The sequence below is a fragment of the Marasmius oreades genome, chromosome 10, assembly GCF_018924745.1.
Source record: "Marasmius oreades isolate 03SP1 chromosome 10, whole genome shotgun sequence".
Lineage (NCBI taxonomy): Eukaryota > Fungi > Basidiomycota > Agaricomycetes > Agaricales > Marasmiaceae > Marasmius > Marasmius oreades.
Window position 1 is genome coordinate 2,769,959 of NC_057332.1, and position 26,248 is coordinate 2,796,206.

At 47.6% G+C, this 26,248-nt stretch overlaps 8 protein-coding genes across 8 annotated transcripts; 4 read left to right on the plus strand and 4 right to left on the minus strand.

The window, feature by feature from the left end:
* Positions 1-343: 343 nt before the first annotated feature.
* E1B28_002884 (uncharacterized protein) lies at positions 344-1,574 on the minus strand. Its single transcript, XM_043159833.1, has 4 exons — positions 1,398-1,574; positions 1,062-1,344; positions 528-1,004; positions 344-475 (listed from the first exon to the last, which is right to left on the minus strand). The coding sequence occupies exons 2-3, from the start codon at positions 1,069-1,071 to the stop codon at positions 736-738; spliced, it is 279 nt and encodes a 92-aa protein (XP_043003439.1). The 5' UTR covers positions 1,072-1,344; positions 1,398-1,574; the 3' UTR covers positions 344-475; positions 528-735.
* A 1,513-nt stretch (positions 1,575-3,087) lies between these two features.
* On the plus strand, positions 3,088-5,142 carry E1B28_002885 (uncharacterized protein; the record flags this gene model as incomplete). The annotated part of the gene is made up of 11 exons (XM_043159834.1): positions 3,088-3,154; positions 3,222-3,254; positions 3,313-3,332; positions 3,404-3,516; positions 3,580-3,608; positions 3,664-3,780; positions 3,985-4,044; positions 4,101-4,232; positions 4,308-4,527; positions 4,595-4,640; positions 4,704-5,142. The coding sequence occupies 11 exons, from the start codon at positions 3,088-3,090 to the stop codon at positions 5,052-5,054; spliced, it is 1,188 nt and encodes a 395-aa protein (XP_043003440.1). The 3' UTR covers positions 5,055-5,142.
* Positions 5,143-5,560: 418 nt separating this feature from the next.
* On the minus strand, positions 5,561-6,962 carry E1B28_002886 (uncharacterized protein). Its single transcript, XM_043159835.1, has 9 exons — positions 6,605-6,962; positions 6,508-6,553; positions 6,249-6,455; positions 6,144-6,191; positions 6,070-6,090; positions 5,964-6,019; positions 5,812-5,905; positions 5,738-5,745; positions 5,561-5,683 (listed from the first exon to the last, which is right to left on the minus strand). Exons 1-9 carry the CDS (start codon positions 6,872-6,874, stop codon positions 5,651-5,653), a joined length of 783 nt encoding a protein of 260 aa, XP_043003441.1. The 5' UTR covers positions 6,875-6,962; the 3' UTR covers positions 5,561-5,650.
* A 282-nt stretch (positions 6,963-7,244) lies between these two features.
* On the minus strand, positions 7,245-10,180 carry E1B28_002887 (uncharacterized protein; the record flags this gene model as incomplete). Its single annotated transcript, XM_043159836.1, has 5 exons — positions 7,245-9,674; positions 9,742-9,864; positions 9,923-9,970; positions 10,021-10,050; positions 10,103-10,180. The coding sequence occupies 5 exons, from the start codon at positions 10,178-10,180 to the stop codon at positions 7,245-7,247; spliced, it is 2,709 nt and encodes a 902-aa protein (XP_043003442.1).
* Positions 10,181-10,811: 631 nt separating this feature from the next.
* E1B28_002888 (uncharacterized protein) lies at positions 10,812-11,728 on the plus strand (the record flags this gene model as incomplete). The annotated part of the gene is made up of 3 exons (XM_043159837.1): positions 10,812-11,350; positions 11,421-11,487; positions 11,546-11,728. 3 exons carry the CDS (start codon positions 10,812-10,814, stop codon positions 11,726-11,728), a joined length of 789 nt encoding a protein of 262 aa, XP_043003443.1.
* A 469-nt stretch (positions 11,729-12,197) lies between these two features.
* Positions 12,198-14,104, plus strand: E1B28_002889 (uncharacterized protein; the record flags this gene model as incomplete). The annotated part of the gene is made up of 12 exons (XM_043159838.1): positions 12,198-12,309; positions 12,361-12,448; positions 12,518-12,533; positions 12,592-12,612; positions 12,676-12,786; positions 12,843-12,910; positions 12,970-13,006; positions 13,077-13,202; positions 13,270-13,478; positions 13,579-13,761; positions 13,824-13,846; positions 13,896-14,104. 12 exons carry the CDS (start codon positions 12,198-12,200, stop codon positions 14,102-14,104), a joined length of 1,203 nt encoding a protein of 400 aa, XP_043003444.1.
* A 3,093-nt stretch (positions 14,105-17,197) lies between these two features.
* E1B28_002890 (uncharacterized protein) lies at positions 17,198-20,353 on the plus strand. The gene is made up of 11 exons (XM_043159839.1): positions 17,198-17,712; positions 17,772-18,105; positions 18,170-18,440; positions 18,503-18,592; positions 18,654-18,786; positions 18,916-19,075; positions 19,246-19,474; positions 19,541-19,663; positions 19,726-20,038; positions 20,088-20,218; positions 20,297-20,353. Exons 1-9 carry the CDS (start codon positions 17,337-17,339, stop codon positions 19,828-19,830), a joined length of 1,821 nt encoding a protein of 606 aa, XP_043003445.1. The 5' UTR covers positions 17,198-17,336; the 3' UTR covers positions 19,831-20,038; positions 20,088-20,218; positions 20,297-20,353.
* A 150-nt stretch (positions 20,354-20,503) lies between these two features.
* E1B28_002891 (uncharacterized protein) lies at positions 20,504-23,487 on the minus strand (the record flags this gene model as incomplete). The annotated part of the gene is made up of 9 exons (XM_043159840.1): positions 23,269-23,487; positions 22,599-23,210; positions 22,410-22,543; positions 21,966-22,240; positions 21,790-21,910; positions 21,412-21,736; positions 21,197-21,347; positions 21,062-21,130; positions 20,504-21,007 (listed from the first exon to the last, which is right to left on the minus strand). Exons 2-9 carry the CDS (start codon positions 22,823-22,825, stop codon positions 20,504-20,506), a joined length of 1,806 nt encoding a protein of 601 aa, XP_043003446.1. The 5' UTR covers positions 22,826-23,210; positions 23,269-23,487.
* Between the last annotated feature and the right edge of the window lie 2,761 nt (positions 23,488-26,248).

Consider the following 26,248-nt stretch of genomic DNA (forward strand, 5'->3'; position numbering starts at 1 on the left):
TGATTGGCGTCGTTCATTCGAGTTCCGTACTGGCTCCTAGAAGTAGCACGACTTCATGCCAGAACTCGTAAGGCGTCGGGAGTCGGATCACTTACCAAATGAAGCAACGTTCGAAGTATTGCAGTGAAGCTCGTCTGAACCAAGTATCCATGAACACGAGCATAATCATCGGACGCCTCTAGGTTAAACCCTTTCGTAATCATCGGATAAAATCGCACGCTTGCGTATATCTCTTTGTTCCAGTTAACCAGTTAAACACTTGTGGTTGTCGGACCACCAGAAACACAAGGCGTGACGACTACCCTAGACGATTTGACGATGCACGACGAAAGACTTTGGAGGAAGAAGTAAGATAGCTCACGTTTAAACCGTGGAAAATTCTTGGGTGTAATGTGAAGAACGCGAAAGACGTAGTGTGCCTGTGATAGCCAAGCAGTATATACTACACAGACGATCCGTTTGATATTGGGCCTCCCTATTAGGTGGTGAAGATTCTTCCTCAATAGGGGAAAAAATAGGTAACTCACTCCGGGGTTAGTATTATCGTGGACCCCCGCTCTAAGTCCACCTCCTGAGCACATGTATTGCTTCCGCGGAACTAAATAATCTGTCCAGCCTGAAACTCCGGATGTCGGCTAAGCACTGCTTTTTGATCTCGGCTACTGGTTTCTCAGATGCAAGAAGCGAGATAACATGTACGCCTACATGCCGAATGGGTTCCCTGTCGTCGAGGTACTACGATGTCAACGAAACAGGGGGGATGAGTTTAAGCTCTGTTTCTCCCGACCCGGTATTCAACATGTACCACGAGCTTACCGGATTCCGACGGCCCCTCTGAAGGCTCGGCATAACGCACAAGTGACCGCTGGAAGGCTGGACCCATAGATTCGGGATCGTGCACACGGTCATTTCAAGTCCAGAATCGTGAATTTTGAGGATTTCAAGGTCATCGGAGAGGCCTGTGACTGGTAGGTCTTCATTGTCAAGAAATCGTTGAGCTAAACCTATTCAGGTCAGCGTGAGTTCTTTCCCACTGACGTATAATAAGTTCATCTGCTTACCAGGCGGCATTTGACGGGTATCTTCACTGTCGTTAAGAGAGCAAAAGCAATAACGACCTCGTGCGCATGTCTTCCACCGTACTTAACCACACAGAACTTCATGGGATTGTGCCCAACGTCAACCACGTTTGTGTAATACATCGTTTGGGTGCAGACAACTCTTCTGATTTGGTGGCAGTCAGAGAGGTTTCCCTCATCTGCAGTGACGACGTCGGCTTCTATGTCGAGAGGTCCGTCTACCTGTTTTAGTAAAAAATATCTTCCCCCGGGGCACCAACGGAAACTGCCATAAATCAGCTATAGCCTACCGGAACTGAAATCGAGGCAATTACGAACCTGGTGCTTGAGGTCGATCAGAGCAGTTGGTTCTTGCGACTGGGGATGAACGATGAGCTGGCCTCCAGCGACACAAGCAAAATTTCCATTCCGTATCGTCGTAGAGACTGCATTTTGAAAGAAGGGCATGTATGTGGGAGATGGAAGGAAGAAAGTTATCCAATGGGAAGGGAAGAAAAAATTATCCACCATAAAAGGACCGCTCATACGCGAAATGTGAATTTGACAGCAAAGCACTTGAGCTGAAGACGGCTTGAAAAGGTTAAAACTTGGTTACATTGACGAGTCAATATGACATCGGACGAACAGGGCGGCGACGGAACCTTGCTGGAATATGGAATTGACACCATGAGGCATCAAGAACTTGTCGACCTGCAGACCACTCACGAATGTTTTAGGCCATTTACTCGAACAATGCGCCTGCACAGACTAGAGTTGCAGGACAGCGGCGGGCAATTACCTAGTAACTAATCGGTATCGGGCACCTCGGGAAAACCGAGTTCGTGAGTTCGTAAACCCTACACTCTAGATCTTTCCGGTACTCTTACCTCGCAGTGTATTCGAAGGCAATGGCAATGACAAGGCAATAATTAAGTAGTGATCGAGCGCGAAGAATGGGATTGGTTCAAATGGCACGGCGCCGACTCGCCCACGGCGGGAGCACTGCCTCGTGGCGTTACGCACCCCGGTAGTCCAGACGTGCTTATATTTACCAAAGAGTCATAATCTATGCTAAGTACTATTCAGTACTTGCAAGACTTACAAGATGAACGCTATAGATCCATGAACCGTACCGATTTAACTGATTGACTGATCCTGCCCTCAATTACTCCCCTTGATATGATCACTGTTCGTTCCTTAGATGACTCGGTCAAGTAACGAACCCGAAGGATTCGATAAGCGTTGATCGAGATCGGGTGGGCGTCCGGACTTTCAGTCGTTATCATATTGCAGCTCAACTCGTCCTTTATATTCTCACAGCCGCTGCCCCACGAGCTGCCAATGCTCGGGAGTTTTAAAGCTGTACTGTATCATTATTTATTATCCAGCGAGTATGGTCCCGGATCTGAATCGAATGTCTGGGACCCTCACGCTGTCCAAAGCGGGCGATGATCATGCCGCGATTGCAATTACGTAGGAAGTTCGAGGGCAACCTGGCTTTCCCATGGGTCGCATTAAGTTCGTCCTTGTCACATTCGCAGTGAAGCCCGGAACGCCTGGGCACGAGGCCGCCACCTCAAGTAATATTCTGGCAGTGCTTTTTCAAAGGTTCAACGTCAGCCCTCATATCGTGTTAAAACGTCTGGAATGTTGATATCTTGCCGCTGTCCTGGATACGAATGAAATATTTCCCCAAGGCGGAAGTTCTGAATGATCATCAAACAAAGGGGACATCTTCATGATGTATACGACTTATATCTCACAAGCAAGCTTTCAACAGTTCGGGCGTTCACAATCGGACCCTCAACACCGCATCGTGAGAAAAGGAAGGGAAAGCTTACAGTGACAGGTATCTCGTTATGCTGAATCGCCTTAAAGACCGAGGCGACTATAATATCTGCGTTCCTTCTTTTCCTCGCGCGGCTTTTCTTATTGACTCCCCAGTACTGGCGAACTCGGGCAGTGTGGCAGCAGCCCTTTCTCCCTCAATACTTTCTTCTTTGTGCTGGGCTTCGTCGGCTTCGTTGGAATGGTTGGAACGTTTTTGAGCTTCGAACATGTTCTGCAGGCGATACAGGTAACTAGGTATTCAGAATGTGAGTCTTTAACTCGCTTCTCAGATTAAACACTCTTCTGATGATTTTTTTCCATCGTTCGTTCTAGTGGCTTCAAGTACTGTCATTATATTCGACCATCGTCAGTCCCTATCATGATTTGATTTCTAGCCAGTAACCCGCTCATCTTCCGGACGCAGTAATTACTCTAGACGACGAGGTGCGTGTTCTTCTGACTCCCTTCCCGCTCCTGTTTTTCACTCATGTCGAGCGCCTTCTCTCATCCGGCAGATAGAACTAATATGGGTCAGTTCGATATTGTTACGCGCTGAAGAGCACATGAAAAACTTACACGATGGGAAAAGAGAAGTCCTTGGTCTGCTGGAAAAATGCTATTTTTACTCGTGAGTTTTCCGCTCAAGATAAAGCATCGCGTCTGACCGCGTGCACGTTTTTTCCTACTTTAGAACCGTTACTATACGTTTGCATCCGTCATGTGAGCTCTGCCTTGATTGACAGGAACAATATCTAAATACCGTTCTTTTTTTAAGTGTCAACAATTACGGTGTGTGTTCCTGTCCCGTCGATCCGGTTGGATAAGATGGTCGGTTACAACGATACTTATGTGTTACTAGCCCTCTTTGCGTCGTCCCATACGAATTCGGTTAGTAGTCCTTCATAATCATTTCGTGGCTTGGGCTGAATCGCTTTTGAACTTTCTCCAGTTGTAAGTGGATCTCGTGTTCATCAACGGAATAACGGTGGCTTATCAATCGACTGTGCTTCTCCATTATTAATAGTTGTAAGTATCATGATCTTCATCGCAACGGAATCGTCCAACGAAAGAACTTTTATTTCCATCCCCACCTCAGGCTTGCAATTTTTCAAATGGCAAGGATGGACCGGCTTACTTGCGTGCATGATCGCAGAAAGTACGTTATTCCGCTCGTTGTTATCTTAGCTGATTTGATTCATTCTTGCTACGTAGCGATATTGCAGATGCGGCTATACGCATTGTATTCTCTAAATCAGAAAGTCCTAATTGCAATGGTGGCGACCTTTATACTCACCTCAGCTACGGCGGCTGCTATTATGGGCGTTGTGTTATCAAACCTTACCGGTTAGTGTGGTTTCAAGATCGATGTTGATTACGATAATTGAACCGGGACTGTTTGTGTTGAAATTTTCAAAACAGCAATCTCGTTACAGTTACAAGGAGTCGTAGTCTGCTTGCCTTTGACCGTATCTTCGAGTTTCTATGCGTTTTGGATCCCTATATTGGCGTTTGAAACGGTACTTTGTTGTTTGGCGTTGTTCCGCGGATACCAGACGTTCCGTACGAGTGGATCGCCTTTTCAGTCGGGGAGGAAGCTGGTTGGGATGTTGATTCGCGATTCGATTGCATATTTCCTTGTGTGAGTTTTTTTTTGTTTGTTCTCCGTTCTTGTAGTGCTTAATCATCTCCGACGCCACGTGAATTAGAATGTTCGGGATTTATTTGACGAATTTACTCGTCTTTGCAATTGATGTTTGTGCTTACGGTTACTTTTTTTCAATAGATGGAGTGCTGATGGTCGTTTTTTTTTGTTAGTTGACCCTTATCGAAGTACCGATTGGATGGTCAATAGCACTGTCATGCGTTCTCGGAAACCGGGTTATACTTAATGTTCGTAGAGAGATCGCACATCCAGAGGATAACCAACTCCATCCACACGGCCACCTTCCGAATCCGAATGAGCCACCCTCGCCTCTGGGATCTCACGAATCTAAATCAACTCCATCAAGTTCGAGGTGTAGTAAAGGTGGGCGGTGGTCTTTGAAGGGTAAAGAGAGGCTAGAGGTAGCGGTGGAATATGAGTCTGAGACCTTAACGGATTTGGAGATGGCACAGTTGAGAAGTATGCGGGAGGATGATCCTGATCCTGATGAGAATTTTCATTAGGGCCTCCGAGTCAGAAAGGTGTATATTCTACGATTTTTTGTATCAGCTACATGTGATCTTTCTGCTTGATTTCGTGCGTAGGAAGCTTCGATGGAAATGGTCCTTAGATCTATGAGGTGCAACTCAATTTTATTGCTCTCACCTTGTTGGGTTTCGCGTATCGACAGCCGGCAAGTTCTGATCCGAGGTGTTAGCCGCTTGTCAAGTACGTAGCGTTAGACTCGGGGCAGCATCAACCGAAGCCGAAGCCAGCCTTCGGATCCGACGGCGTAGCGGCCGCCAATCACCAAGCCGGGAAAAAAGCAAAAAAATCCTGTGGTGCCGTAGATACCACTTCCAAAATGTACCTGTCAACGCAACGAAAAAGCTGAACCCACATCCTAAGTATTGTAGCGACTGCCAACCGTACATGTTGGAGAGTTCAAACGTTAATGCAGAAATGATTTCTGATCTCTCGTTAGAATGCGATCCAATGTTGTTCCACCTCGAGGTGATTTGGTCATTAACGAGCTTGCGGTTTGTGTTCAAAATTCAACGTAGACGAGAGATGAATTCTACATTTACAAGGAATACAAAGGTCGTTTGTTGAATTACTTTCAATCGAAGTACCTTCCACCGTTCACGCTCATCTGATTAAGTACAGGAAGTCATCACTCAAGGGATAGCGTATAGAACTAGCTTACCGTTTGGCCTGAAAAATTTTAGGAGTTTCCAAGGTAAGTTACGTTTCAGTTACCGATCCTAAGGTGATACTCGCCTGTTACGAAGTTCGAATCTTTCGAAGCCAAGAAAGAAACAAGTGCGGCTACTTCCTCTGGTTCGCCCCAACGACCGGAGGGGTTGTTGGTCCACTGTAAGAAAAGCAACGTATGCTTATCTGGATGTATATTTTGAACAAAGGCGCCTTACGGATGCCTTGGATATCTCAGGATCGAGGGTTTGTGCTTCCACGACTAGGTTACGACCTGAGAACTCCGGTGAGGACGAACTTTAGAAATTACTGTCAGATACATACCCAGTTCGGTTTCGATTGCGCCTGTTTGAGATCGTTATACTCGCGGAATTGATAAAGGAACTGGGAGGGCTTGCCAGGTGCATAAGCGTTCACTGTGATTCCATGCTTTCCAAGTTCCCAAGCTAAATCGTACTCGCGAGATCACTTGTTTAGATTGAATGAGTTCTCAAATTACTCACCAGCGCTCTGAGTCATCCCTCTGATCGCAAATTTGGTGGCACTATAAGCCATACAATATTTCCTTCCCTGTTTACCTGCGGCAGAGGATGCACCTATGATTCTTCCGCCACGACCTTGTTTGATCATTTGGATGGCGGCGTATTTGTAGCAGAGGAAAGTTCCACGAGAGTTTATGGAGAAGACTTTGTCCCATTCTTCGCCGGTCACTGAAACTACAGGGAAGCTCGGGTGAATTGAATAGTTGGGCGCGAGGCGTACTTTCCGTCATATGACAAGCAGGACATATTCCAGCGTTAGCTACCATCTTCAGTTGTACGCAGTGAGCCGAGATATTGGTAGCAGAACTGGTACTCACGACGTCCAATCCTCCGAGAACTCGAACAACGTTATCGACCATCCCTTGAACCTCCAATTCATTCGACACGTCGCCCATAGCAATAAGTGCCTTCCTTCCAGTACCTAACTCAAGGATTTCATTCTCCAATTTTTTCAGTAGAGCTTCTTTCGATACGATGTCGTTGAGAGCGACGTCAAATCCATCCTTGGCTAGACGTAAGGCGATGGCTTTTCCTATTCCTTGTGCGGATCCGGTTATGAGGCAAGTACCTTTGGATGCAGTGGACATGTTAAGTTAGGGAGGTGAGGTGGGGTTGGTGGGAAGAGTCTTAGGGTTGTTGAACCGGTTCTCAAAGGCGAGGGAATGGAAGAAGACCGAAGTGTGAGAAAAAGAATGCATGGGTGTGTACGTGACCCGGCGCCGTCAGCCTGTGACAGTCTTCCGGACCTGGGCGTTCCGCGGGCGCTTGACGCAGTCTTTCCAGCCCGTCTCTGCGTGTACTGTTACGCAAGCTTTACATATCGCCTGGCGTCAATTCGCGTCAAATATTGCGTAGTTTTCATTAAATGACTAGTTTCTTGTCCATTGGTACTGTAGTCAGTGAGACTGTAGCTTCATTAGCTTCATTGCTATCCAAAGTCGATAGCCTATGATAAAGTCAGACGTTATTTTCTGCCCCCGATCCCCCAACATCTCCATCCCCGCCCACAACGATGCTGTGCGCTACGATGCGGTTGTCCCCTTTCACTTCCGAAACTCCCTCACGATCCGGCTGCTTGACTTGATCACCGCCCAAGGTTGCTAATATCTCCGCTCCCGAGTTTCTCCAAGCACCGAGTCCTTGCTTTTCACAACTGGGACTTGCAGATGGTGGCTCCCGTTCGTTTATCGCTTTTTCGTTATCCTGGTGAGGAATTCTGTTGACTGCTTCAGTTTTCCGACCTCCCTCTTCGCTTTCAATCCCGCCTAATACGCTTCTTGGTGTATACCAACCCATCATTTCCGCATGCTCGTTAAGCCTTGGGATAGGTTTGAAATAGTCGGACGGCAGTCCACGAAAAACCTGTACACACCCCAAAGCGTCCACCCAAAGCCCTATACTTTCGCTTCTAGACGGAAAATGGAATGAAATGTCGTCCACTAATTTCTCGTTGACGAATTTCAGGAAGTCGAGACCCCGTTGTGAGTCGATGATAAAGGATCCGATCGAGGACAGTCGTTGCGGTCGGACATGGGTCGATGAAGTCGGATGAGAACCACTCGGCGCCGGAAGCGAGACCATGTCATTTATATGACTAGCAAACGTCTTGATGAAACCTTCTTTTTCAAACCCGGAGCTTGTACTGCCTGGGTTGTCCCAACACTGCTCGCACAGATCCAACAAGGGCTCGAGGACTTCTGATACCGATCCTGATGAACCGTCCAAAAGCTTCTTCATCTCGTCCATTGTTATTGGAAAGTGGCCCAAAACTGGTTTGAAATACAGAAGCGGCAACCGATGGATGCGCCGCACGTGTCTCAACACGTCCATCCAACTATTAACATGAAGAGAATCAAAGCAGAAGTCCTTTTTATTCCAGATCTTGTCATTCACCAAAGTTAAAAACTTGAGTGCATGTCTGGACGACAGGACTGTAGCTCCAATGTCGTGCTCCGATAACCGTTTGAGAGAGGGAAGAATGGACGTAGACAGCCTCTCCACCAGTCGGACTTGGGTTGGAATATCCACTTGATCCCAATGGCGTGTGTAGAAATTCAAGGCGTTGATGTGCCCTGAAGCTTTTGATGGCGCCAGTAACGACTCCTCGGGACAGAAAAGCGCGTACGCAAATCGGCCATTAACACGCTCACCGAGTATACGATGCCAGAGCCTTTCTGCTGCAGTCTCCAGCCGTCCACTTTCCAAAGAGTCATGGCCAGAGGTAGTCAACAAATGCCGGAAGGCTACGATTTGGCAGGTTAAAGCTAAATCATGTTCTGACCATCGATCATCGAATAAATCTTCGATGATCCTAGTACGAGGAGATTCGAATGCGGACTCGAAGTCGAACACAACTGGTGAATCCCAACAATCAAAGACAGTGGGCATGATCAGATGAAGAGGTGTCCTTGCGAGCACATTTTTCAGATGCGGAATCATGGACGGTGTGTCCCGAGTTTCCTGTACAAGCCATCGTAAACCCTTCAACCCATACAGATCGGGACATCTTTCAATACTCGAGAAGCGTTGTATGAGATTGAGGTCGAATGATGGCCAAGCGGCGACGTCCAAGATATTCTTCGAGACGACTGTATTGAAAACAGTTTGAGGATCCGGTCCGTAGCATCTCCAAGATGGATTGAATTTGAGAATGAAGGAGTACAGGAAGCCTTTGTGGCGCCCAAGGCGAAATATGGCCGAAAGGAGACGGAATGCGAGCCACGATTGCGGGGATTTGTAGGGGCAGATCAAGTCGACTGCTGGTAAGGAGTACATTTTTTGTGGGTCCAGTGGAAATCCAAAAGCGGAATAGGGCTGAATTTGAAGAACTTGTCGGATCATGCTCAAGCCAGGGAGTATGGTGGTCATGAGGTAGAATAAGGTGGCCAGTCCAACAACGACGAGAGCGATTGCAAAAGGGACAGTGTGACGAGTCCATAACAAATCTAATATTCCAGCAAAGAAAAGGAAGAGCGCAATTTCGAGTAGTATTGGGAGAGATACGAGGATTTTCGAAACGTGCCACTTCTCGAAGCTTTGGTGACGCAGCCAACGGAGTGCTAGCGCCTGGTCCGGTGTATGGGTATTTGTTTGTCGCTGATGTTCGCGAAGCCACTGTTTGCAAAGCAGCCCGAACAAGGCATCAACGAGAGCAAGGGTGAGGCTGAGAAACCAGAAGGTGTTGATCCGTATGGCTGAGGGAGTAGGTGCGAAGGCCGGGGGTGAAGATGGGAGCGGAGACTGATTGCTGCCATTTTGCTGAGCAATCTGTGTGAGGAGTACGACAGTTGAATTGAGGAGCATGGACGTGATTTCTGCTGGATCGTCTTGTAGCCACTGGTATGATTCGACGGTGAAAGCCGTAACAACCGCAGAAAACAGACCGGCCTATTGTGGGAAGACGGTAATAGAGAACGTGAGTAAATGAACCTGAACGTCCTGTCCAGCTACTCACGAACACCAGCAGCGTATCAATATCTTCTTTATAGCCCTGTACTAGGTCACCATCGATTATATCCACCTTCTTCATAGCTGCCTCCCAAGATTGTTGGATCGTGGGTTTCTCCTTGTTCACAGCCTGACGTAGGTTCAGATAGCTTCTATTGAACACTCCAAAGAGATAAACAAGGGCTAACCGGTTCGTTCTCCTTCCGAGGTTCATTTACTAATTTCGGGTCGGGGACCTACGCGAAAAGTTGACCAGTGAACGGAAGCTCTCCAACCGATAATATACCTTTGTGTTCTTGTTTCCATCTGATGAGTCCTACGCCGAGGTCAACATAACCAATGTACCAGCTAAGAGTGTGTGAACTTACTTCTGTGCGCTCATGTACGTCATCTTGTCCCAGAGTATCCGTCGATTTCTTGATGAAATGACTCTGAGGCTCATTCATGAGGACCTGCATGCGCCAAACGACGTACCTTTGAATCCTTTCTTGAAGCCATCTTACGAGGAACAACGTTATGACAGACGTCGAGGTCTTTGTGCAAAGTGGGAACCGAAAAGCAGAAGAAACCTGGGTAGAAAATGACCCTCTGACGCATTGTTTGGCGCTCCACCGTTCCTGTCCATCGAAATATAATATTAGCTCAGGGTAGAATTGAAGTGAGGCTCCAAGCGGTAATCTTTTTCATTGCGTGAAGCGTAAGCGAGCTTTGGAGGAAGAGTAAGAAATCAATCAGATCTTACCGTGACCCAGGGCTAAGAGGATTACCCACTGTCAAACCGCGCCTCACTACTCCATCCATCCAGGTTTATCCAAGATTTTTTAGCGTAAGGTCAATGACCGCGTGGAGGTAAGTATGGGAACATTACTATTTGGTATTTTCAATGTCCGCTGAGAGTCCGTCGACGATTCCAGATCTAAGCGCTAGCGCTCGGATTGCTGCTTACGTTATCAATGTCAACGTCGATTCCCACTCCGAGGCGTCTTTCAAGTTTCTCGCTGTGCATCTACCCGCCTACACCACTTGACCATATCAATGTCGATATAAACCCGTTGTCACTTTCTCAGAATAACAACCATGAAATTATACCAGGCCACATCATGGCGTTGGAGCGCTATGACCAACAACACCTACTACGACGATAACAATCGTATCGTCTATAAAGTCCATACCCCCTTCAAATTCACCAATCGAACTACAACCATCACAAAAACCAGGGAATCCGAACGCGAACACATCTCAAATCAAGCAGCTAATCCCGTCGCCAGCGATCGTTACGAACCTGGTGAAGAATATGACGACCATACTGATTCGTCCAGATCAAAGCGCCACAAAGCGGACACCAAGAGCGCTACAAGCAGTATTGATGTTGATGAGAAGAGGGTCTCCGACTGGGCAGAAGACGTTGTCGACGCTGACGAATCTACGCCCGGGAATGAGTCTGTTAATGGAGCTGCTAGCTCCTCATCACTTGGATCTAGCTCTCCGCGTATTTTTGAGTACCTCGCTCAGATTGATTGGAGAGTCTTCGCGAGTTCTAAATTCAGGTTGGGAGATGGTGCTGAAATCGAAGCAAAGGCGTTCTTCAGGAAAGAGGGCTGGGGTCCATATGGAAGGTGCGGTTTCCATTGTTACCGTTCGCAGCCTTCGAAACGAGATTCTCATACTCATCTTAACTAATAACAGGCATCGAGTCTTCACGGCTAAAGATGGGCGAGAATATAAATGGTATCTGCGTTTGTGGTATTCGGAGGTAACCAACATGATGCTCGGTTCGAAATATAAAATATACTCATACTCTTCCCGCTCAGCTCGCTGTAAACAACGAAGGGAAGACTCCCGTTGCAAAGTTCAATCATAAATCCATCCGAGGCAAACGCCCCTCTGGATATCTCGAGATATTCCCGGCTGGTGAGCATATGGTGGACGAACTCTTCACCACTTTCATCTATATAGAGAAATTAAGGAAGGAGAAGGAGAGAGCTGCGAAATAGGTGATGGGCCGTGAGCACATTCTAATGTTCAATGATGAGTTCCTCCTAGTTTTAATCTCGATATCTGTACCACTTCTACTTCTGATGTATTCATTATAGTTTCTGGTATGAAATAATTTCTTGCACCGTTACAGTATATTCCCTTCGCATGTCAAGAAAATTTGCGGACTGGAGCTTATTCCTTCTGATCAACTTGTAAGGCAAGTTTACCCCGCTCAAAGCCCGGTAGCCTATACTGCTCACGTTGCTGTCATCCGGATTTCGGATTTCCCATCCTAACCCACCTGAACTCAAATTCTGGTCATGTGCCGTCGTCCTCCTGACCGCCTTGAGAGTGTTTGTTGTTCCCAAGGCTTATAAGAAAGCGACGACAGCCTGAGCATTCCTTTGTTTTCTTTCTTTCTCTCCCTATTCTCAAAGCTCATAAGCTAAGGAATCAAGCTCAGGAATCAATCAATCAAGTTAAAGGATGGCACCCGATCACACCATGCGAGCAGTCGTATACGACAAACCTTTCCATGTTACCGTACGCGAGGTACCCAAACCAAAGATTGTGCATCCGGACGATGTCATCGTCAAAGGTACGCCTTCGGTATCTTGGAAACATAGCTAACGAATCAACTCCTTGATAGTCACCACTACGTGTATCTGCGGCAGCGATTTACACATGTATGAAGGTCGTACCGCTGCCGAACCTGGGATTGTGTTTGGCCATGAGAAGTGCGTATCAATCTTTCCTACAGAGTAATGAATGAAAACGAGCAACCACGTGTGTTCGATCATTTCTAGCATGGGAATTATCGACGTTTGTCTTTCCGGTCATCTCAGTCTGACAGACCAGTCTAACAGCGAGTGAAATCTAGGAAGTAGGAAGTGGCGTTACAGTAAGCATACTTCACGATTTCTCCTCCTGCCTCTCACCTCGTTATAATATGCTCCTTACCTAGATTCTCAAGAAAGGCGACCGAGTAGTCATGCCCTTCAACGTCGCGTGTGGTCGATGTCTCAACTGTGAAGAAGGTAGATCGGCGTTTTGTACGGTTGTCAACCCGGGATTCGTCAGTTGATCCAAGTGTCCCTGGCTGGTTTTGATAACTGACTTCTTTAAAGGCAGGAGGGTAAGCATATTCACCTTTGGCTGGAGGTACTTACACCAAATACGCAAAACCATAGTGCTTACGGGTGCGTTATAATCACCATTTCTCCATCGTTTAATCTAATTCAATATTCTCCCGACTTAGATATGTCGCAATGGGACCGTATCCAGGCGGTCAAGCGGTCAGTATCATCCTCAGAGTCAGGGTCCTTGAGGAGGCTCACACCATTCTAACCGGATTTTGTCCGAAAGGAATACGTCCGAGTCCCATTCGCAGACTACAACGCTCTCAAGCTTCCCCCCGGAACAGACCATGAAGACGATTTTGCTCTGTTGGCTGATATATTCCCAACTGGATGGCATGGAGTTCAGCTTTCCGTGCGTTTTTTCTCCTCCTCGAGGGTCACCGTCCTCCTGCTAACTCTGATTACAACAAAATCAATAGGGATTCCGCCCCGGCGAATCCATAGCCATCTTCGGCGCCGGTCCTGTAGGCCTCATGGCTGCATACTCTGCCGTGCTACGTGGTGCTTCTGAGGTCTATGTTATCGATCGTGTTCCCGAACGGCTTGCGAAAGCAAAGGAAATCGGTTGTGTCCCAGTTGACTTTAGTAAAGGCGACCCAGTTGACGAGGTTTTGAAGATTCGTGGAGGGTGAGTGACGACCCGTACCCGCATAATCGTTTTCATATCCTTCAACACTCCTTGTCGGATTAATACTTGAGTTCTGAACGCTTGAACCCGGTTTTTTCAGGAAAGAAGTAGACAGAGGAGTCGATGCAGTAGGCTACCAAGCCACCCAAAGCGATGGAAAGACTGAACAACCGAACATCGTCCTTGAATCACTTATTCGGATTGTGAGACCCACGGGTGGACTTGGAATTCCAGGGCTTTACGTACCTTCTGACCCTGGTGCGCCGGATAGTCATTCTGCCAAGTAAGCTTTTTTACTATTAAAACTGTCTTCGTTTTGACCTAACGGTAACCCTATACATCCAGAGGATACATCTCATTCCCATTTGGTATGTCCACTACCCCGTCCAACGTTCGAGAATTAACGAACCCGGTTAGGTAAACTATTCGAGAAAGGTCTCACCCTCGGTACCGGTCAATGTAACGTTAAAGCCTACAACCGGTACTTGAGGGATTTGATCGTGGCGGGCAAAGCGAAACCTTCATTTGTGGTGTCGCATAATTTGAGTTTGGATCAGGCGACGGAGGCGTATGATAAGTTTGATCGGAGGATTGAAGGGTATACGAAGGTTTTGTTGCACCCTTGAGGTGATACCATGAGGGGACAGCATCGAATAGCCCATGGAATAACTATAACGTTTGTATATTTTGTTTGATTATTGACTCAGCACGGGAAAGCTTCTACCGATTTTCTTGATTCTTGAACTGGGTTTTCCAGGGGTTTTCTGTTTGGTAGTAAGCACATCTCACTTCTTCCTCACTAATTTTTGAACCAGGTTCCTTTTTTCTCTGGATATGACCACTTGAAGTTAACGTTCCGAATCACGATATTTGAAGATGGTCGACGGTAGTACTTAAAGGGACCTAGTCTTCATTTGGTTGAAATACGAGCAGTTGGTGGTGGCGAATGCCGGCCAGGTAAGATGCCGGATATGTAAACGACCGGCCGGTAACTTTCGGCATTATATCGAAGTATGACCATCCGATGAATCCTTGGTGGTTCATCAGAAAGAAAATCGTTAGAGATATAGACTGGATTATGTAAATTGAGTAATGGAAACGAACAGATATGATGTGCCGAGGTTCATTTTCGGCAATTTTTCGTTCACACAATCACCATTCTCTTGCATGACCATTTTTCGGTACCGCATAAAATATTTCAGAGATAGCATTGGTATACCCTCTACGGGATCAACAAGAGCCCCAGAAATTAAGTATACCCTGAGGTATGTACGAATGTACCGTTACATAAGTAATTGTACCAGTACGGTATACACAGCCACTCACCGAAAAAGGAAATAAATCGAGAACCAGGAGCCTTTCGGCAAGCTTAGGTGTAGTAGAATGAAGTGTGTAGTGTACGAAGACTGTCTGATTATCTTGGTACATAATATCTTCATTTTTTTTGGTCTGGGGGGCATGTGGAAATGATTTTCGGACAAAATGGTGCCGGAAGCGTTAGGGGCTGGAGTCAAGAACGTCAGAGCAGATTACTGGTGAGGTTTGAGTGGGTGCCGAGTCTGACCAGAGTGATGGCTTCAAACAAACCGCTCACCTGCGAAATAATTTGAGGTTTAAGGCCATACAATAGACCGGGCGAGATCGTCACCTCACCTCAATATCGTGGGAATCTGGTGTTGACTGGCTCTGGGGCCTCAAGCAGAGGTGCAGTGGAGCTTCAATAGCGGGCTGTAGTGTGGGTATGACCAAACCAAGCATTTCTGTCACCAAGAACAAGAGTTCCCGGCCTGTGGATAGACAAATAACAGTAAAATACCGGTTTTTTAGATTTTTCGGAATTGTGCCATGTACGGCTGACGGAATATCGGTTACCAGGCTTCGGATAGGTGGGACGGGAAGTCGCCCTCGTATGCAGCTTTAAAACGAGCTACTCACATCGAGAAATAGACCGGTGGGTGTCGACATATGGAGCCCGGACGGGTGCTGTCTTTGATCATTGTAACGTAGCTTCTGTCCGGTGGCTCTAGGTCGCGCAGGAAGAGTCCGGACAGCGGGTGAATGGTAGGCGCAGTGTTTTAAGAGCCAAAAACAAGGTTTTTCTAACCAAGAACAAGAGGGACTAAATGGCGGATGGTCACATAGAGGGCAGAGGGTGGTTTTGTCCGGTTACCGGTAGTGTTCGGGGTACAGCTCAAGTATTACAGGGCCCCTGGCTTTTGTTGGGTGTAACGGAATGCTTTCCGGGTCTGTCGCTTTAAAACGAGCCACTTAGCTCGAAAAACGAACGGTTGGGTGTCAACATATTGGGTCCGAATGCACCCTAGCGCCGTAAACTGGTGTGTGTGAGGTATGGTGGGTTTGGGACGTCAGGGACCGCTCCGGATGCTTGGCGTAAGTGTAATTAAATGTTGACCGGATCTAAACAAATGTTTCTCTCACCGAGGTCGAGAGAAATAAAGCGACGGACCCCGACATATGTGGCAGACACCACGATTTCGGGGTCTGGACATGCACTTGTTTGCAGCTCGGGAAGGGCTACACCTACGGGGGTGATTAGGTGGAACTGAGTGAACATATATACGAGGGCTTTTGAAGGAAAATAGAATTGGGCGAATCGGAACAGCGGGGAGGAACATATGGGGCCCGCAGGGAGGGTTATCCATTATATGCCAAGTTAAGCTATTACAAGGGTGAAAGGGCTACACGCCGGTGTAATGCAATCAAAATTGTTAATACCAGCCCCTGGTCATACCTTAGCTTATTATACAACCGGTAATCTCACTGACCATAGAAAGTGGCAAGTGAAATGAGATGAGATGATACACTGAGACTCAGATTGAAATTTATGCGAACTATTATTTGAGACAGTGATACACTTTTGTTTGAGATAATGAATTATAGGAAGGCTACGTTTTTATGAGATTTTTGAGATGATCTCAAGAAACCTCAAGAGATCTTAAGATATCTCACGGTGAGACAGACGTCGCGACGTTGAGATTCTTGGGCAAAATGCATGCAACGGCAGCGTTTAAGTATGTCTGGTTCGAGATTGAATTCGGATAAGTTACCTTGCGCCACTTACATTCACTTTCCGTGACACGAGGTTTTAAAAGAAAAGAATGGAAGTCAATCGCCGTCTAACTTGAACTCGTTGAGCGAACGACTTTGGAGACGATGGTCCTGTGTACTCGAATAAATGTTGAAAGTTACGGAACGTCTTTCATCCGAAATTCTTGACGAGACATTTATTACCCCTCGATGCTCCTCAATGACGTTGTACAGCTTGATTGATCAACTGGAGGGGAGGTGCGTTAGAAAGGACCGGCAACTGTGAGAGTGCAAGACCCACGGTAACCACTAGGATGCACAACGATACATTAGGTCTCGAGGGAAACCGTGTTCGAGAACTTTCCGACCGTTTTGAGTCTTTTCATAGATACGGCATCGTTGATATTCAGAGAAGGGGCAGCAACATCCTCGCAACATCAGTATAATCGACAGCGGTATCGTTGCCGGTTTCATTCCCTGAGGCTTAGGGTGATGCAAAGACGTAGCTTGAGCGACGAGACCGTTGAACCGAATACAACAAGATTACAAGATGATGGTCGTTGCCGGAATGGAGACTTTGTGTAAAATTAGTAACAGCAAGATGCCGAGAACAGCAGACATGTGATGCGAATCTAGACCGTGCCATGGTTACGATAGGATTCATCGCCGGTCACCGCCTCCCATCAGCTGTCAGAGCATCCCCCCTTCAACCCTCTGCTGTCTCCCTCTCTCCCTCATTATCACCTCTTTTTTCTCACTCTCCTCCCTCTCGTTTAACACTCTTTGACGCTGGTCGCCAACAACTATACGATGGACTTTATCGACTCGAGTCGACCTAATAGTATTATCCAAAAGGACCACTTAACCGACCACCCAGACCTTCCAGTTCGCGCACACCAAGGTGCTGCTCTTCAACGGAACAAAACAGAGCGTTTTCGACTCCAAGGTCTTCAACGTAACCTTTCTGCGACAGAAAGGCAGCAACAAGGACAGCGTCGAGGTGCTATTGGTGGAGAAGGGACGTTGCTATACAAATGGCGTCTGTGGATGATTAACGAGGGCGGGAGGCAGTTGTTCTTTGCTGTCTTCATTTTCCTTCACCTCATCGTTGGCGTATTCGGTTACATCCACTATCAAGTCAAGGATAACCTTGTTAACGCCCGGAAGACGTTTGGTGCTGGCTTTAGTACGCTGCTTTTTTTGACTTCGTCCGTACAGCGACTAACCCATCCGTTTAATTGCTAGCTATCGCTCGTGCCTCAGCCCTTCTTTGCCACGTGGACGTGATATTCATCCTCCTTCCCATCTGCCGAAACTTCATTAGCGTCATGCGTCGAACTCCTCTCGGCACTGTCATCCCTTTCGACAAGAACATCACCTTCCATAAAGCCACCGGCTGGTCCATTGTCATCTGGAGTTTGGTTCATACCCTTGCACATATCGTCAACGTCATCAACTTGGCCATTCAATCCGCCGACTCGACAGGAGAAAGAGTCAAAAACTTTTTCTTGATTTGCGTACAGGCAGGACCTGCTATTACCGGCTGGATCATGTGGATTGCGTTGGGTACTATGGCTTGGTCCGTAGCTGTTCATTTTGTTCTGTTTCCATAACTTGATCCTTATGCTCCATCTGTTTTTAAGGTACGCCCGAGAATCCAAACGCCGCGCCAACTTTGAACGGTTCTGGTACACCCATCACCTCTTTATCCTCTTCTTCATCAATTGGCAACTTCACGGCATGTTCTGTATGATCAAACCCGATAGACCGCCCTACTGTTCCTCCGATACCATTGGAGTCTTTTGGAGATATTGGTTGATTGGTGGTGTCATCTGGATTTCCGAAAGAGTCCTGAGGGAGGTCAGGTCGAGGCATAGGACGTATATCCACAAGGTCATCCAGCATCCTTCGAAGGTGAGCGGCGTCGGCTTTCATTTTCGGCTTTTTTCACTATTCCTGACGCATTGCTTGTGTAGGTTGTGGAATTACAGATCAAGAAAGAAAAGACCACAGTTCGTGCGGGACAGTATATCTTCCTGAACTGTCCCGAGATCTCGTACTTCCAGGTGAGGGTTGATGTCTGGCTCCTTGTTTGTTGACGCTGAAGCCTGGCTCTACTTTCTATAGTGGCACCCTTTCACCCTTACCAGCGCTCCCGAAGAAGACTACATCTCTGTTCACATCCGTGTCGTTGGAGACTTCACGACTGCTCTGGCTAAAGCCGTTGGATGTGATTTTGGCGCCAAAGATAAGACGAAGGGTAAGTTCATGCTTGTTCCCGACAAGACGTGAACAAACGCTGATGTCTATTCGCTCTTTTTCCTCTTCCTCTGACCATTGACTTGTCCTCGACATCTCTACCTACCATGCGCTTATCCATAAACGACAGAGGGCGGCAAGGTTTTAGGCACTGACAGCAATCCACCTCTCAATCGTACCCTCCCCCGTGTCATGGTCGACGGTCCTTTCGGTTCTGCCTCCGAAGACTTTTTGAATTACGAAGTGGTTCTGCTTGTCGGTGCTGGTATTGGTGTAACTCCATTTGCTAGGTGAAGTCGTTTGTCTGTCTTGCATCTGGTTTCTGTTGCTGACGGACTTCCCCTTCTCCTCTTCCTGCTTGGTACCTCCATTCTACCGTACTCTTCTACTACCGCCCGGTGTGTTCGCTCGAATCCCTTCTCCACCGCCATCATCGCCGCCCATTCTTCCTGACAAACAGCATCCTCAAATCGATCTGGTACCGCCTTAACAACTTCAATCACTCCGGCGAGCCGACACGTCTCTCCAAAGTGTACTTTACATGGGTCATCCGTGACTTTGGTGCTGCCGAATGGTTCCATTCGTTACTCCACGCGATAGAGGAACAGGATACGCAAGGGAGGATTGAGATCAACATCTACTTGACGGCGAAGATCAAGGACGATGACATGAATAACATTATCGTTCAGGTGAGTTGAGGGGTTCGAGTTGTGAGCGAACCGTATGCTGACTTATTTTCCTTCGCGGATGTATAGGATGTCGGAGCTGAAAAGGATTCAATCACCAACCTCCGTGCTCCAACGCATTATGGAAGGCCGAATTGGGACAGGGTGTTCCAGAGTATTTCGGATAAGCACGTGGATTCGGATTGTGGTGTGGTGAGTTGCACTGCCTTTGTTATCGGGGTGATTCGTTCACTTATGGGTTGCGTCTCGTATAGTTCTTCTGTGGCCCTAAGGCGCTGTCCACCATGCTTCATACGAAGTCAAACAAGTACTCGAAGCCCACCGGGACGAGATTCTTCTTTGGCAAGGAGAACTTCTAACTCGTCTCCGGTGTACACCGTCTATCTTCCTTCTTTGGTTTCGTGATTGTTTTGAGGAAAGTCTGTTTGAGATTTTGGCTTTGCGAAAGGTGTTGGAGAGAAAGAGGGCGTCAGCGGTGTTTTATGGGTACGAGTTGTGTTGATTGCGGCTCGTCTATATCCGTACATTTTAGATTGTGGATTTTAGTGGTTCCTGCTTTCGTTGCTAGTATGTATATATCTTACTTTTTAAACTTGTTACTTCATGTGTTTAATAGTGACAGAATGAACACTGGGGTTAGAAACTTAACGATCTTTGCCGTTTTGGATGATCTGAACCAAAGGGTTGATTGAAATGTGAAAATCGGCGTAAGTTTTGCCAGGCGCCGAGTCGCGTACAGGATTACACGTGCGTGGTAACTAGTGAGAGTCTTGATTAACAATTGATTGCCATACTCCTTCCTCATACTGGGACTATACTGGAAAGCTACTATATAGTGTGCTAGATGGACATCCCATGTTCCCAGATGCAGGTTCCTTGCGTCCAACAATTCGAAATGCCCTGGCCCAACCAACCTTTCCTCATGTACGCGAACTTGTGTTCCCAGCCTGCGGCAGATTTCTCTTTTCAGAAAGACGGTACTGGAACGACTTGAAAGCTCGCCAAATCCATATGAAGGTCATCCACGGATCCTTATCCATCCCCCTTCCCCAAAGCCAGCGTCACTATCACGAGCCCATTTGCGGCTAGTAGGAGCAGCCATATCAACCCCCCGATGAATATGGCGACGAATCCGTTGTTGAAGTAGACGTATTCATCACGAGATTGAGTCTCCAAATCGTTCGCAGGACTAGTAGAAGGCGGCACTTGAGCTTGAACTTCTACCTGTACCGTTTCCAACGCTCCACCGTTAAGAACCTGTTCTTCCTTCTCCCTTTCCGTAGCGTTATGGCCAGCATCGCGGATAGCAGAAGAGGAGCCCATCAACTGCCGCCCTTCTACTCTCACTTTCACCCTCATCACCTCTTTCCTCGACGTCAAATATAACAGCGGGAAAGTTATGAATGGCAGCACCACAGATAACACGACTTGCGATATGACAAGCAAATCATCGATACCATCTCGTCCAACTGCAACCGCCACCGTCATGGATGGTATTACCGAGAGAAGTCGAGTAAGTAGCCGGCGTAACACGGGCTGTAGGGAGCTATCAGTCAGCGACGTAATATTTGGTACTGAGTGGATACATACGGAGGTACGCCATCTCAGAAATCCTTCGGAAACGGCTTGGCCCGCTACTGTGGCTATTACAGATGCGCTCTGTAAGGGGACAGTTTCAGTGGCAAAGACGAGCTAAAATTTAAAACTAAGCGAAGCTGACTCAACTTGTCCTGCAGCAAGGAGAGCAAGCGCAAATAAGGTAGCAGCACCTTCCCCTACGGTGTCCTCAACCACGTCGTACGCCTCAAACAACCCTGCGGACTTCAAATTTTCCTCTCGGTGCTGGTAAAACACGGTGCTGGCGATGATGAGGATACTGATGAAGATAGGAAAATATATTAACAAATCGGGAGAGTGAAATGAAGGTCTAAATGACTTGCGAGCTATTGATCAACACTGCGAATCCCAACAACGAAAACGACACGTCAATGATCCCGTGGTACAAATGCTCCTTGACGAACTGCAGCGAGTTGTTCTCCCTTTCTGAATGGTGTATTGCAGACGTCGTGGATGGGTTAGGAGGCGGTCTTTGAAATGCGCGGACGACGAAAACGAGGACTCGCGAAAGCCAGGTCGAAGGGGTACCCGGATCATATACCAAACTGTCTTGAGGGGGTTCAGGACCAGCAGTGCGATTCTGGGTAGCAAGAGCAGACCCAAGGAACAGGCTATGTGGCATCACTGTAGCACCCATGATTCCGACGGCTAGAAGGCGAATAAGCCCCACTCGGAATAAAAAACCGGGCGAGGAAACGTACAAGTGTACAGTGCTCCATCCAGGAAGATATGTCTCGATGGAACATACCCAAAGAATACGTCCCCCCAGTGAATGTCACTCTTTCCGAGAATGATACACATGCAGACCAATACGGCCAAAACCTACTCGATTTAGAATTCCGCCTCTATCCCTTTCACAGTGTAAGAGGCAACTCACTAATCCAGAAACCACCCATTCAAACCACTTGACGGGTCTGTTTCCTAGAGGATCTCCCAGCGCCAGAAGAATCAACACGTCAAATGTGGTAATCAAAACACCATGCCATAATTCCAGCCTTGGAAAAAGAAGGGTTAACGCAATTGCGCTGCCAAGTAACTCAGCCAAGTCCGTGGATATTATAGCAATCTCGGAGAGGACGTAAAGCGGGTAGAGGCAAAGCCAACGGGATCTAGGGTTGTTGTTGAACAGAATGCGGCAATGGGAGGCGAGGTCTGTGATCAAGTAGTCAGCAGGACGTCGGGTTTTAAGAAAGCGGATGGATGAAGCGGAGCTGCTTTGTCGGTGGGATGAATAAACTGGGTGTAGACAGTAGATAAACGGAGTCAAAGAATGGAAGAAAAGACTCCATAAACGGGCGTGCTTAAGCGAAAAACAGCTCACCCAAACCCGTAACGCAACCTAACCTACAAGCCAACACCTGAAAAAACACAGCAATAACGCCAGCTAGGAGGACCACAAATAATAGGCTGTAACCGAATTCTGAACCAGCTTGGAGGTCGACCCCCCAGTTACCGCTAGGTCAAGGACGGAAGGTAAGCAAAAGAAAGAGAAGATCATTACACCACTCACGGATCGAAATAAGCAACAGCACAGACCATTCCAACACCAGCATGCGTGGTGAGGTGGTGGACTACCGTCTTCGCAGCATTTTTCGTCATATCCTTCCATGGCGCCTTCTCCATTTCACCCCTCCTCTCTTCCGCTCCAGTTTGCCCACATTCCTCTTCAGTATCCTTCCTTTCTACTCCAAGGTCGTCTGTATCAGTCGTGCGGTTTTCATAGATTATGTGGGACATAGCGACGGGAAAGACAGAAAGAAGTGCCGATATAGCAGCGCCATGAGTAATATAAAGGTGAAGGGAAGGAAAACCCAGGACAGTGGGCTCAAAAAAATAACGAATCGTTGGTAAATGTCTTTTGATGGATTACTCAACAAAACTGTGACCTTTTCGGAAGAATCTATTCGGATGGCCGTCCGGCACTCAATTCCGCCACAACCCTTGCATGTCCATGTCTCGAATAAATGATGGCGGGTCAACCCAAGAAGGCTAAGGACCGGCATTTCTGACATCACCGTCTTGTTGGGACCTCGGAATAATGATAAAGGATGAGGATGGGTTCGTCGGTGGCGTGGTGACCACGTCGTGATACTAAGAATTGGCGGCGGCGGCGAACTCGAAGCTGTTAGATGTGTATAGCTAGGCCTCAAGGCATCGAAATGGAAAAGAGGGCTTCGTACCTCCACCGTTCAATTCTGCTCTGTGGCTCCACAAGGTGTACCCGTTCACGGGGGCCCCTCAAAAAACAAAGCACCTGCCTGAGGTCTCTCAGTTCGTAAACGGCATCGTATTTCCGTGTGGATGAATGGGCCCAATACTTCGGAATCGGTGAAGATGGCAATGGATATGGATTTTGGAACCAAATAAGAACGGTATAGCACCCTTTACAGACACCGTGAAAGTTGGAAGGCGAATCATTCGAAACGGGACGTCAACTAGTCATGGTCAGGATGTCGGAACCTTTTCCTTTAAGAAGTAGGTGCCTCACGCACCATGAAAATTCGCCCCACTCTATCAAATTGACGGAACGAACCAGAGCAATGGGAAAGGGTAACGCTACACAGACGGGTGATATACATGCACTGCCATGCTTCTGATCTTTAACCCGGATGCCTATTATATATTTGAATCTCACAGGTTCGCGGAAGGATGTCCTTCCACGAATAGGGAACAAGAGAAAAGCAATGTGGAGCGGCACGGTGGACGCAGGGTAGAGGTAAGGTGGTGGAAGCCTTGTGGATGCCTGAAGTAAGCCTAACGAAGCGTGGGGTCAACTTTCAAGCCTGTTCAGTCACATGTCCGACACCCCCACCGGCGGTCCGCTCAGGGCGAGGGACGGCAAGGGACGACAAGGTTCTGTATAGAAGTCTTGTAAGTGTTGGGGATTGACTATGTACTTCTTTTCACAGATTACGCACGTTTTAGGAACCTCCTACGGAAAGACAATCAGTAAAGAAAAAAATCAACAACCGGCTGTGAGGCATTAAATTTGCTCCAGGAGTTTGCCAGGAGTCGCACCTTCCCGCCTCCACACTCAAGGCAGCAGTAATGGCCGCAATATATTCAAAGGAGTGGAATTAAACCGTATATCCGAAACTTGGATTGCGGCAACCTTGCTCTCCCCATTCCCGGCCTGTCCCTGATCCATAGTGAGCTCGAACAACAATCAGAGTTGGTGCTATACCTACGATATTGAATCAGAAGCCGTAACGATCCGTGGAGATGTGGAACGAACAGCCATGAGTGATATCAATGTCCTGAGTTAGAAATCAGGAACAAAGAACACCAGATTCAAGGCTGAATAAATACAATTAAACGTGGATTCACTGAGAGTCATGGAGTGACTTACATGATCTGTCCTGGTCACGGAGGCAAGTGGATGAGAATTTCACGGGAATACCCATATCAGATAGCATCGGTGAATCTAGTAGAAGAAAAATCAGGTCGCGGTCCAAAATGTGTTTATTCTCCTGTGCCATCGAATGTTATACCCCATCGCCTGATAATTCCTTGTGTAGATCGACGTACTGTTCCGAGGACCGAAGCGATCGTTGTATCTTTCACAAAGCGAGAGATAAGGATTGCAACGCACTGTAATTTGCCGACCCAAAATTTTATTGTAAAAACCCAAGACGGTGTGCATTGCAAGGGGGTTATTAGGACTACCTAGGGGACGACTAGGGGCGGAAACCTTAGGGCACGGACAGGGGACAGCTAGGGACAGAGAAGGACAGATGCAGGGGACGACTAGGGACAGAGAAGATGCAGGGGACGACTAGGGACAGAGAATGAGAGAGGCAGGGCACTGTCAGGGACACAGAAAGAGAGAGCAAGGGGAGGACCAGGGTCACAGAAGAAGAGAGGCGCACAGAAGAAGAGAGGCATAAGACCACTAGGGAGAGATGAGAAGAACAGTAGGGACATGCTACGGATACAGAACAAGGGAGGGGACACATAAGGAGAAGCACATTATTTGCAACACACAACCATTGCGGCTTATCTCTTTGCAAGTGGTGAGTGAATTTATTGCAGATCTATTCGTCCAGGACGAATGCGATGAGTGACTGAACACACACGGTGAATTTGTAACAAATCTATTCGTCCAGGGTTATTAGGACTACCTAGGGGACGACTAGGGGCGGAAACCTTAGGGCACGGGCAGGGGACAGCTAGGGACAGAGAAGGACAGATGCAGGGGACAGCTAGGGACAGAGGAAGGACAGATGCAGGGGACAGCTAGGGACAGAGGAAGAACAGATGCAGGGGATGACTAGGGACACAGAAGAAGAGAGGCATAAGACCACTAGGGAGAGATGAGAAGAACAGTAGGGACATGCTAAGGATACAGAACAAGGGAGGGGACACATAAGGAGAACCACACCATTTGCAACACACAACCATTGCAGCCCACCCCTTTGCAAGTAGTGGCTGAATTTATTGCAGATCTATTCGCCCAGGACAAATGGAGTGAATGACTGAAGACACACGCATTGAAGTGTATCTCTTCACAACTTGTCAGTGAATTTATTGCCAATCTATTTGTCCAGGACGAACACCATGAGTGACGGAACACACGTTGCAGCGGATCTCTGCGCAAGTTGTGAGTGAATTTATTGCAGATCTATTTGTCCAGGACGAACACCGTGAGTGACTAAACACACACACATTGCAGCGGATCTCTGCGCAAGTGGTGAGTGAATTTATTGCAGATCTATTCGTCCAGGACGAACACCGTGAGTGACGGAACACACACACATTGCAGCGGATCTCTGCATAAGTTGTGAGGAAATTCATTACAAAGGTATTCGTCCAGGACGAACACCGTGAGTGACCGAACACACACACATTGCAGCGGATCTCTGTGCAAGTTGTGAGTGAATTTATTGCAGATCTATTCGTCCAGGACGAATACGATGAGTGACGGAACACACACACATTGCAGCGGATCTCTGTGCAAGTTGTGAGTGAATTTATTGCAGATCTATTCGACCAGGACGAATGCGATTTGTGACTTAGGGTTAGGGGGTTAGGGGGGTTAGGGGGTTAGGGGGTTAGGGGGTTAGGGGGTTAGGGGGTTAGGGGGTTAGGGGGGGTTAGGGTTAGGGGTTAGGGGGTTAGGGGGTTAGGGGTTAGGGGTTAGGGGGTTAGGGGGTTAGGGGT

Bases quoted from the DNA above. Each gene is read 5' to 3' on its own strand.
- E1B28_002886 (XM_043159835.1), bottom strand. From the start codon at position 6,874: ATGTCCACTGCATCCAAAGGTACTTGCCTCATAACCGGATCCGCACAA. The intron at 6,554-6,604 runs GTGAGTACCAGT...GTACAACTGAAG, and splicing joins TTCTCGGAGGATTGGACGTC to ATGGTAGCTAACGCTGGAAT. The intron at 6,091-6,143 runs GCAAGCCCTCCC...GATCTCAAACAG, and splicing joins AGTGAACGCTTATGCACCTG to GCGCAATCGAAACCGAACTG.
- E1B28_002890 (XM_043159839.1), top strand. From the start codon at position 17,337: ATGGACTTTATCGACTCGAGTCGACCTAATAGTATTATCCAAAAGGAC. The intron at 17,713-17,771 runs GTACGCTGCTTT...TTTAATTGCTAG, and splicing joins GACGTTTGGTGCTGGCTTTA to CTATCGCTCGTGCCTCAGCC. The intron at 19,076-19,245 runs GTGAAGTCGTTT...CCTGACAAACAG, and splicing joins GGTGTAACTCCATTTGCTAG to CATCCTCAAATCGATCTGGT.